Genomic DNA, 12,130 nt, shown 5'->3' on the forward strand with positions numbered 1-12,130 from the left:
TGGAACATGGAATGCATTGCCTATGAAGTGCAAAATGTGCTGAACGTTGGACTGATAATCTGTTCTATAAACCCTCCTTCATTTCACAATAAAAAGTAAAAAAAAAAAAAAGATTTCAAAAAGTGATGTTGAATGGTACAAAGTGTTCACATGGAGTCTACAGTTTATTTAGGAACCGTATCAATTTTTATTCAACATCTTAGGTTCCAAGTAATATCCAAAGATTGTGATGACTAGATTTAGCCAGTAATCAAAGAAACAATGAAAATAAAACCTATCAGCATATCTGGTTGCTTTTCTCAATGGATAAGGGAGCTAAGGTTTACTCATAGTCAGTCATTGCACAGACATTGGCAGCAGCCACAGAAAAAGGAAGACTGAACCGAAAGTCTAACCACCATGAACTTTCCAGATGTCAGACAATGAAGCTGGAACACTGACACCTACTTACCCCATGGCCTGAGCAGACTTTGCCCTTGGAATCCAGTGGGCAGCTGCTCATATTCAGGGCCTGAATCTGCAGGCACTTCCGATCTAAGCACATCATAGATGGGCCACATGGAGTTCCATCTTCTACATAGCCCACATCTGTAGCATCATCTAAAACCACGTGAGCACCACTTAAAGGAGAAAATATTCACACAACTATTAGATTCACACTTAGAAATATAAAAATAAAATGTACAAAGCTATTCAAAGTAACATGAAACAGAAGAGGTCGGTCGTCAGTGAACATGAGTTTCTTCCAGCATACCCCTCCTCTTCTCCTTCTTTTAAGATTAAGAAAAAAACAAAACAAAAAAAACCCCTCAATATTAAAAACTAGTATAGTTGTTAAGCAAATTTTTGATAATTTGAAAATGAATATACAACTTTGCTTTTTAAGTGACTCTCAACATGAAAGATTGTAATTTTTTGATTGTGAGAGCTAGAAAGAATCTCCTTTGATTTTACTACATTTATCCTCATGGTGCATTACATTTTCCAACATTTAATCAGTTACCTGCAGTCAATCACTCGGCCTTGATGGTAGAAGGAAGTTGGAATGATCTCACCCTGAAGTTGACCAATACGTGGAACTCGAGTAAGATTGGTACAGAGTAAAAATCCACAGAACACATCACTGAACATGTTAAGAAAAGAAAGAAAGAAAAAAAATAAATAAAAGGAGAATCAAGCTCAAATATTTTAAACTATTCAACCTGGTAGCGTAGTGGTTATGAATCAGGCTGCGAACTGTGCAAGGTCAGCAGTTCGAAAATACCAGCTGGTCCATGGGCGAAAGATGAGGCTTTCTGCTCCCGTAAAGATTTATAGCCTCGGAAACTATGTACAGGGTCATTAAGAGTCGGAACCGACTCCACGGCACATAACCACCACCACCATTCAATCCATATATATTTAAATTTAAAGAATTCATTCCTTTTTAATAAAAAATATTTGTATATAGCCTCAAAAAATAAGAGCTTTGACACGAGTAGATATATGCACAACTATGTTCAATGCAGCACTATTCACAATAGCAAAAAGATGGTGGCAGCTTAAATGCCCATCAACAGAAGAATGGTTATTGTTGAATGGATATTGTTGTCTATGATCCTCCCTCCCTCCCTAACAGAATCACACTTGTTAGGGACAGGAAAGTGCCCATCCTTAAGAGATGAATTATGATTGGTGCCTAAGATTGTCATGGCACTCTGATTCCTCTGCCTGCTTTCTTAGCCATCTTCATCCCCTGTCCCTAGAAGAGGCCACTGTGAGCCAGTTCTGACATTGGAGAGAGAGGAAGAAAAGGAGTTGCTGGGGAGACTTTTGTTCTCTAGGTAAAGGCTTATTTCTCCTACTCTTGTTCTTGCTGTAGAATCCACCACCTTACATTTACCCTGCATTCATGAGCTCACAAGCACAAGGAAAAAAAACCAGAGCAGAAGGGCAGTAAGGGTCTGAGTTCTTGGCAACATCATAAAAGGACTCACCCAAATCTAGGGCACCTAACTCTAGCTTTTTAAGTTGTTGTTGTTGTTGTTAGGTGTCATCAAGTCAGTACCGACTCATAGTGACTCTATGCACAGCAGAACAAAACACTGTCCGATCGAGGGCCAACCTCACTATTGTTGCCACGCTTGAGTCCATTGATGCTGACACTCTGCCAATCCATCTCATTGGGAGTCTTCCTCTTTTTCTCTGACCCTCCACCTTACCAAACATGATAGCCTTCTCCAGCGACTGGTCCCTCCTGACAATATGTCCCAAGTATGAGAGATGAAGTTTAGCCATCTTGGCCTCCAACAAGCACTCAGGCTGCACTTCATCCAAAACAGATCTACTGGTTATTTTGGCAGCCCATGGCACTTTCAATATTCTCCTCCAACACCATAACTCAAAAGCATCAATTCTTCTATGATCTTCCTTATTCACTGTCCAGCTTTTTAAATAGGCAACGGCAAAGAATATCCCAGACAGTCACTACTAGTCTATCAGTTTGCTATATTGTGGTGAGTTGCATGGTGCTGTGATGCTAGAAAGCTATGCCACCAGTATTTTAAATACCAGCAGGGTCACCCACAGTGAAAAGGTTATCAGCAGAGCTTCCAGACTAAGACAGACTAGGTAGAAGTAGGTAGATTTAGGTAGAAGAAGAAGTGGGTCACTTCTGAATGTTTGTTGTTGTTAAGTGCCATCGAGTTGGTACCGACTCGTAGTGAGTGACCCTATGCACAACAGAATAAAACACTGCCTGGTCCTGCTCCAACCTCACAATCATTGATGCATTTGAGTTAGTTAATGAAAACCTTATGAATAGCAGCTGAACCTTGTCAGATATAGTACTGGAGGATGAAAGCATTATGAAAAGCAGCTGAAGATTGCCAGATATAATGGTGGAAGATGAGTCCCTTGGGTTGACAGGCACTCAGAATACTGCTGGGGAAGAATTGCCTCCTCAAAGTAGAGTAGACCATTATGATGTGAATGAAACAAAGCTTTCAGGACCTTCATTTGCTGATGGACCCAAACTCAAAGTGAGGAAAAACTTCTGAAAGCATCCATTAATAATTAGAATGTGGAATGTATGAAGCATAAATCTAGGAAAATTGGAAGTTGTCAAAAATGAAATAGAATACATAAATATCAATATCCCAGGCTTTCGTGAGCTGAAATGTACTGGTATTGGCAATTTTGAATCAGATGATCACATGATTTACTATGCCGGCAATGTCAAATTCAAGAGTAATGGCATCACATTCATCGTCAAAAAGAACCTTTCAAGATCTATCTTTCTGTAATAAAATACCATCCATTCACACGAAAGGAAGATCAGTTAATACCACTATTATTCAAATGTATGCACAACCATTAACACCAATGATGAGGAAACTGAAGAATTCTACCAACTTCTTCAGTCTGAAATTGATCAAAGAAGCAATTAGCATGCATTGATAATTAAGGTAACTGAAATGCAAAGGTTGGAAAAAAAGAGGAAGAAGGATGATAGAAGGTGATAAAAATTATGCTGGAGACTGTATGATAGAATTTAACAAGACCAGTGATTTATTCAATGCAACCCCCTTTTTAAAATGATATAAAAGGAAACTATATACATGGGCCTCACAAATGCAAAGCAGAAATCAAACTGACTACAACGGTGGGAGGAGATGGTAGAAAAGCTCCATATCATCAGCCAAAACAAGGCTGGGCAGATTATGGAACAGAGCATCAATTGCTCATGTGCAAGTTCAAGCTGAAGCTGAAGAAAATTAAAATAAGCCCATGAGAGCTAAAATATGACCTTGAATATATCCTGCCTGTATTTAGAGACCATCTTAAGAACAGTTTGATTCACTCAACACTAATGACCTGAGACCAGAAGAGTTGTGGTATGACATCAAGAACATCATACAGGAAGAAGGCAAAATATTATTTTAAAATACAGAAAAGAAATAAAAATCCAAAATGAATGTCAGAAGAGACTCTGAAACGTGCTCTTGAGCACAGAAAAGGTAAAGTGAATAGAAAAATATGGGAAAGTAAAAGAGCTGAACTGAAAATTTCAAAAGGAAGCATGATAAGACAAAGTTAAGATATTATACTAAAACAGGCGAAGACCTGGAGTTAGAAAACCAAATGGGAAGAATGCATAGCATTTCTCAAGCTGAAAGAAGTGAAGAAAAAATTCAACCCTTGACTTGAAAAATTGAAGAATTCTATAAGCAAAATATTTTATGATGCAGAAAGCTCAAAAGAAGATGGAAGGAATGCACAAAAACCACTGTACAAAAAAGAAATAGTCAATGTTCAACCATTTCAAGAGGTTGATATGATCAAGAACCAATGGTACTAAAGGAGGCAGTCCAAGCTACACAACGCATTGGCAAAAAACAAGGATCAGCATTGCACTGCAAACCACAAGGCTGGCAATTCAAACCCACTAATTACTCCTTGGAAATCCTGTCACTATGATTTGGAGCCAATTCGACGGCATTTAACAACAACCACATCCCAGATAATGTTCTCAGCAACATGGTTTGTAGTAGCCAAAATATGAAGAAAAAAATGTTCACCAATGAAAAATGGAAAAAGAAATCATGGAATGTCCATATGAATATGAAACAAATAAAGGTGGACAAAAGACAGCTACACACACCACAACACTCTTAAAAATACTGAACTCAGGAAGCAAATTCCAAAATAACAAGCAGCATGATTGGTTTCATCTAAAATTACAAAACCTTTATAATGCAAAATCCAATGTTTAGGGAGGACAACTTAGGCAGTAAAACTCCTTAAAAATCAAGAAAACAGTTACTATAAAAATCAGGATCAGAGAGGGCAGTGTTGGGAAGAATCGGACACATTGCTGGGATGCTGCTAGGCGTTATTTCCTGACCCAGGTACGGGTTACATGTGAGTCCATTCCATAACTACTTGCTATGTTAGATTTCACCATTTTTTTTAAGTTTCACAAACATACAGTAACTTTCCTTAACTCATTGGTGGTTGGGACTTCTGCTATCAGCTATCTTTCATAACGATCTAACCCATTGCCTCTCAAACTTTTTGAAAGTCATAGAGAAACAGAGAAATGTTGGATAGGAACCTCTGTCCTTACTTTGGTTTAACTTTAAAGAAATTACAGTCAAAAATTTGTTTCTTCCTCGGTCACCAAAGACTACAAAAAATTGTAAAATTCCATAAAGTACAGCATTTTTGCTGTTGTTAAGTGTCGTGAGTCAGTCCTGATTCATAGTAACCCTGTTTAGGGTTTCCGGGGAGCAGCTGGTAGGTTTGAATTGTTGGCCTTGAGGTTAGCAGTTCAGTGTTGATACTGCAGTGCCATACCAGGAGTCCAAAGTACAATATACAGCTTTTCAGTAAACAGACAAGCACTTAACCACTGCACAACCAGGGCTCCTTAAAATCTGCATTAATTGGATGCTATTTAGAAGAAAACAAGTTTATGCCATACATGCTAGATGTCTAATTATATAAAAAATGATGTTGCATTCATGAAATGATTAAAAATGTGTATTATTTCACTATGAATGGTCCCAGAAATATTTCCTGTAGATTCTTTTGCCAATACATAGTCCATTTATAGGCTATGTTACCTAGCAAAATAGAATACTAAAACTTTATAATTAATTTGTAAAATTTTGGCAACATATCAATTTAAATCAATCATCAAGAAATTACAGCAGGCAAGAAATTATCAAAACTTTATAGAAATGATGTGTTTATACATAGTTTGCTGTTGTTGCTATGTACCGTCAAGTCAGTTCTGACTCAGGGTGGTCCTGAATAGGGTTTCCAAGAAGCATCTAGTGGGTTTGAACCACTGACGTTGCAGTACATACTTTAGCACATGGCTATTTGTTCTCTAGATATATGAGGGAGTTTCAGAAACTTCATGGAAACATTCCACCATCTTTTAGTTTCATTTTGTCAAACAGTTTTTGCAGTCCCCTCTAAGGTAATTTTTAAATAATTACTTTAAAAACTTTAAATAGTTGAGTATTTATTAAAAAAAATATGTAACATATTGTTCTCATTATATAGTCCAATTACTCTGCCAATTAGCTGACCACTCACTGTTTGCTGCATTGGATCCATCGGTCTCCATCTTTGCCACAGTTTCCCTTCTCGGTGCCTTCCGTATTCAACTTTTCGTAACAGAATTTATCAGATCCTGCAGCCTCTTTTGGAGACAGGCAAGAGGAGAAAACTTTATCACAGTCCTCTTTATTGTCTATAACCAGTAGCATGCTGAGAAATGTTTAACAAGTGGCTCTCCAAGAGAGAGAGAAAAAATCCTGATTTGTAGCATTTGCCAATTTCCATAGTGTAAATATTTCCCGTCTGATTTCAAGAAATCAATGTAATGCCAACTGGATTGCAAAATTCCTGCAAATGTAACAACTGACTCTTGTTGGACTACAGTTCCAACACACCACTCACTGTGTGTTAACCAGAGAAAGAGACTCCTTTTCCATTCTAGTTGGCAGGGTTGAAGGTTGCAGTGGGAATAGCCATATGAAGTAGTAATAATGAATTAACCTTAAAAGATTATTGAATCACAATTCTAACTTTCCTCAAATGAAGAGGAACTACTTCCTAATGAAGAGGAAATATTGCTAATGATTGCTCTGAAAAGATATCATTTCTTGAGTAAAGAGCCATCAAGCATGCACTGTTGTTGATAATAAAATTAATAAACATTATTAATTCTGTTTGATATCAGGAGACATTGTAAAGCCTTAGTCTATTGAGATTTTATGTTGACACTTGGGTTTCTATATTTTAACTTTAAAAAAGATAAATATGTTTCCATGATCTTCACTTTGTAAAAAATGAAGCATCCAATGGGAATCTATAAGTGAAATAGCATTTGCTAAACTCTGAGTCTTTTGTGCCAGCAGCTCTGCTATCCCTTTGTGTGCTTTCTTTTATCCTTTGGAGTGACCTAGCCTCAGCCAGCAGCCAGAGCCATTTCTTTCTCCTCCAGACTGACCCTCATAAACTGAAAAGTTCATTAAAGAAGCACTGTAATGTCAGGGAGAGAAGAGGTGTATTGACATGTAGGGAATGTACAGAAAATCATGACTATGTCCCTGAATTGGTAATTGTCTGCATCTCATGAAATATGTGCATTTCTCCCCTTCACACTGAGACCGTAAATTTCATAACTTTAAAAATAAGCCCGGTATTTTCCTGGTGGGATTAACACAGAGCTAGTTTGATGGGATAAACGTTAAATCTAAACTGCGTAGTAAATGGTGCAAGAGGCTGGATAATGAATGTGACCACTGCCCTCAACACACTTGTGGTGACGTCTCGTCTCAGACAGCCACGATCACTGAAGAAAGCCCTAATCGGTTCCTTTCTCTGATAACAAGTCCCCAACGAGAGCAGTTGTCTTCTGGACACTTTGCGACTGAGTTTCGTACTTGCATTTAAGAGTTCGTTTAAAACAAAACATCACTCTTTCAGCAATACTGTGCATCCCTTTCAGCAAGACTGGCAGAAAAGAACAACATTCAGAGAAAACCAAACCACACATTTGGTCCCGGGACCTACTTGTTCCCCAGATGTATTGGCATTGGTTATCCCTGGTCTTGCACTCCCCGTTGTAACAGCGGCCCTGGGACAAGAGAACACAGGTTATGAAGCAAATGGAGTCAGGATCCTTTTCTACATATTTGCTGTAAGTATTTCTTTTAGTTGTCTTGATAAGCTCTTTTTTTTTTTTTTTTAAATTCCATATCCTAATATTTACATGTTGTTATTGCTAAGTGCTGTTGGGTCAGTTCCAATTCATAGCAACACTGTATCGTATTCCCAAGGAGTGGCTGCTGGGTTTGAACTACCAACCTTGCAGTTAGTAGTACAATGCTTATTCTACAGTGTCACACCAGGACTCCAATATTTTTATAGAGATCAAATAGAATCACATACATCGTAAAAGATGTGTAAGAATAATGGACAGTAAAAATCTAAAACTCAGAACACTGACCTCATAGGACAATGCCTTAAATGCAAACTAAAAACCCCCAAAACAATTGCTATCAAGTCAATTAGGACTCACAGCAACATTACAGGACAGAAAGTAGAACTTCCCCATAGGATTTTCAAGGTTACAATCTGGTATGGCACTACAGGATAAGCACTGGACTGTGAACCATAAGGTCAGCGGTTCAAACCCACCAGTTGATCCTCGGAAATGCTATACTGACTCAACAGCACTTAACAACAACAATATTTACAGGCTGGTGGGTTCACAACCACAGACCTTTTGCTTAGCACCCAACCCAAGTGCTGAACCCTAGCACCACCAAGGCTCTTGAATAAGAACTGTTGTTATGTTGTTGTGAAGTGTCGTGGAATGAATTCCAACCTGTAGCAACCCTCTATAGGATTTCCAAAGAGCGGCTAGTGAGCTTGAACTGCCAACCCTGCAAAGCCAACCGACTTTGCGGTCTAGTGCATTAATCCACGGCGCCACACCAGGACTCCCGAATCAGAACTAGTCATGTAAAATTTTACATTTCAAGGAAAGCAAAACATTCGTATATTTCTTTGGGAGATAACAACATGATTTTTATCTTCTCTTCTGTTGGGCTTCAAAAAAAGATACACAAAAACTTTCTATCAGCTTATTGTATTATCAGATTCTCCTATATTAGATGGACAAGGTCACAATGGGGTTCCTAATTCTCCATCCATTACCTTTTTCTTGTTTTCTCTAGTTCCATCTGGACAATTTATCATCAGAGTTAAACTTCATAGAGCTAGTATTTAGTTTGACGTGAGACAGCTTTGAATTACATCATTGTAATAATTTACTGTAATTTGAATTACAATTTCCCTTCAAAAGTCATACTTACCAAAAGAAGAAGAAGAAAACAAAAACTCCCAAATGAAATTTTTTAAAATTACATTTAAAATCTAAAGCTCAGCATACCTGATTTTGATTGCAGGCATATCCATCTTGCTTATGAAGATTTGGTGGGCACTGAAAAATACAACCATTTTAGTAAATGTTCAACATATTAACTAACCACCTTTGGACGATGTGCATAATGTGCTATAAAAATGTAAAAAAAGGCAAGCATAGTGAATATATCGCAGGGGATGTTTTTTCCAAGTACTGCAATTTCTGAAATAGGTTATGTAAATTAATTCTACTATTGCTAAAAAATCAAATCAATTAGATCCATGCAGTGAAAGCTTTTTCTGTTTCTCTGTTTATCATGAAGTGGTCTAGAATAACAAATAAAATTCCCATGCCTACAGAGTTAAAAGTAGAAGAGATTTAAATGGATAATGAAAGAAACGAATCAGCTTGTTATATAGGAGAGGACACATTCAGGAACCTTGCTCAGCTCAGTGACAATGCTGAATCTCCAACGACACTCCAGTGGCTCACCTATAGAATCTATGCTAAACCCACCTTATTGTAAAAAGCTACTAGGCCTGCTTTTGAACTCAGCTGGAATGCTGTATCTTCATCCACTTTCTGACCTCTCAAACCACAGACTTGCTATTAGACCAATCTGTGGTGTAATGGTTAACTTACCAAATCAATTTTTTTAAAGTACACTTCATTTTTTCCAGACGTTACCCTGAGTAAGTAAAAATTTTCACATTTAAAAGAGATGGGATAAAAGATAAAGTCAATGGCTCAGTCTCAGTGTTAAAAGCACATGTGAAAAGAAAAATAAAAGACCAGAGACAGCACATGAATAAGAAACAGCAACATGCACTGAACTCCTCCTAAGTCTTCACTTCCCTTGGAAATGACAGTTCCACCCATCCAACAGTTGAGACTAAAACCTTCCATCCAGTCTGTCAATGAATCCTGTCAGTTGTACCTTCACAATAAATTCACAATCTGACCATTAGCCCCTCTGCGCTGCTGCCAACACCCGGCCACGCCCTCCTGGTCTCTCCCCTGGCTTACTGAGGCAACTGCCTCACTCATTCACCTGCTTCCTCCCTCACTCCCAACAGCAGACACAGCTACTCAGGGACGCCTTTGAAGAGCAGGTCACTCTTCTGTTCACATCTCTCATGGCTTCTTATTTCACCATGGTCAGCTTCCACTCACCTCACCCCCTCATCTTTTCAATCTCATTTCCTGCTTTCTCCCTTGCTTATCTGTCTCCACGTGAACATACCTACAATCTCTGCCCTTGTTCCTCCTCTAGCCCAGAAATGTCTGCAGGACTCAGTCGCTCAACTTCTTCAGGTCTTTGCTCAAATACCATCATTTCAGTAAGGTCTTCTGTAACCATGTTCTTCAGAACGAGAACCCTTTTCCAGACTGGTATTCACTGTGCCTCCATTCTCTGTTTTCTTTCTTTTCTGTAACGCTTATCACCAACTGAGTTCATATGTTCTACTTGTCTGTTTCCTATGTCACCACTGTAATGTGAGCGTCATGTGGGCAGAGACTATATAAGTTTGTTTGCTTGTTTGACCTGCTTTACCTTAGTACTAAAAACAACACTAGGTTCATAGCTGGTGCTTAATTCCTATGGCTAATTGAGCAAATAAATAAATGAACAATACAAATACAATTAAAGTCATTCTAGACATATAGTCAAACAATCATAATTATTCACTTTCTCCAAAACTAAAGTTACCACCATGAATAGAAATACAAAAGAATGGCTGCTACCAGAGCAGTTACATGACTTTATTCTTTTGTGCTGCTTCAAGATGAAGGAAAGCACTTGCTCATTTCACTAATAAAAGCAGTATTTTGACCCCCAATTTTACTCTCTGTGTTTGGAGCCCCTTGGAAGCCACAATATCTGGCAATAGGTAAGCCCACTCCTAGAAATTCATCCCATGAATCCTTTATAAACGAAAACAACAAAACCCTTCCTATGAAGCTGTCAGAACCACAGGAAAGGATTTCTAAGCAATTCTTCTTAGTTCGAGTTAGTAAAAGCCAGTTATTTATCACTGAAATATTTACTAAGGGCAATCATGGAATGCCTTGTGTTCTCTGAAGACTCTGATAACACAAACGTACTTTATTCTGCCTGCACCTTATGCTGGATTCAACTATCATATGCCATTCCTTGGTTTTGTGTTATGCAGAATGGCTCACTTGAGTCAGGCTGCAATAGGGTAACAGAAGTTAATGGTGCTTATTTTAAATTGTGTTATACCACCAATTTAGGTGGCATATTTCATAGGTTCAAACTCACCAGCTGCTCCTTGAAAACACTATACAGGGTGGAACTATATATGAGTCGGAACCAACTCAATGGCACTTAACAACAACACCAACAATAAAAACAAACATTCCCCATATCTTTCAAAAATACCTTTATTGTATCATCCAATACGATCTGCCAAGCTTTCTCTAAATCGCATGCTTTTGTTTATTCTGTTATAAACTATGAATTTAAAAAGTATTTCAAAGACATCAGGAAATGCTAATACCATAATTAAGCCAAAACAAACTGAAGAGGTAAAAGCTATAAAGTCATAACGTTACTTAGAGATAATTTTTGCAATCATAGAGATTCTCAGGAATCCTGTTTTCTTAATCATTGTTGGTATCCATTAAATTCAAGGTTCACATTCTCTTAGAGAGTAAAAGAATGTGTGGAGAGAGGGTTAGTTCCCTCTGCTCCAACTATTTCAGGCCTGCTCTAGCCATGTTAAGAATTTGTTCATAAAAAAATATGCTATTCTCATATGCCTTTGTGAAATTATTTTAGCTGCATAATTTTCATATTGGACACAAAAGACAAAAAAGAAAAGCTTCCTTCTTATTTAGAGTATAGAATAATAGCTTGAGCATATTGTTCCTGTTGTTATGATGGAGTCAGTTCCAACCCATAGCGACCCTGTACAGGGTTTCCAAGGCTGTATATCTTTACAGGAGCAGAATGCCTCATCTTTCTCCCACGGAGCCGCTGGTAGTTTCGAACTGCTGACCTTGCGGTTCACAGCCCGATTTGTAACTACTACACTACAAGCATACAGCATGTATTATAAAAGCATTATTTCCTATAAATCCTATGGCAACTGATGAGTTAAACATTGAAATGAAAGAACTATGCTTCTTAAAAGGCCAAATCCAAAGAACCAAAACCATATGACAGGTATAAAAATA

General features: G+C 37.9%; 1 protein-coding gene across 1 annotated transcript in view; it reads right to left on the bottom strand.

Annotated features, from left to right (window-relative positions):
* ADAM23 (ADAM metallopeptidase domain 23) overlaps positions 1 to 12,130 on the bottom strand; it is a 226,996-nt gene that overhangs the window by 30,701 nt on the left and 184,165 nt on the right. Inside the window, exons 19-23 of the mRNA XM_006861942.1 lie at positions 8,957 to 9,007; positions 7,573 to 7,636; positions 6,088 to 6,193; positions 1,004 to 1,123; positions 452 to 620 (exon numbers count right to left, since the gene is read on the bottom strand). Of these exons, the coding sequence (XP_006862004.1) occupies positions 452 to 620; positions 1,004 to 1,123; positions 6,088 to 6,193; positions 7,573 to 7,636; positions 8,957 to 9,007 (510 nt within the window). The remainder of the gene's footprint in view (positions 1 to 451; positions 621 to 1,003; positions 1,124 to 6,087; positions 6,194 to 7,572; positions 7,637 to 8,956; positions 9,008 to 12,130) is intronic.

This window comes from Chrysochloris asiatica, unplaced genomic scaffold (genome assembly GCF_000296735.1).
Source record: "Chrysochloris asiatica unplaced genomic scaffold, ChrAsi1.0 scaffold00045, whole genome shotgun sequence".
Taxonomy (NCBI): domain Eukaryota; kingdom Metazoa; phylum Chordata; class Mammalia; order Afrosoricida; family Chrysochloridae; genus Chrysochloris; species Chrysochloris asiatica.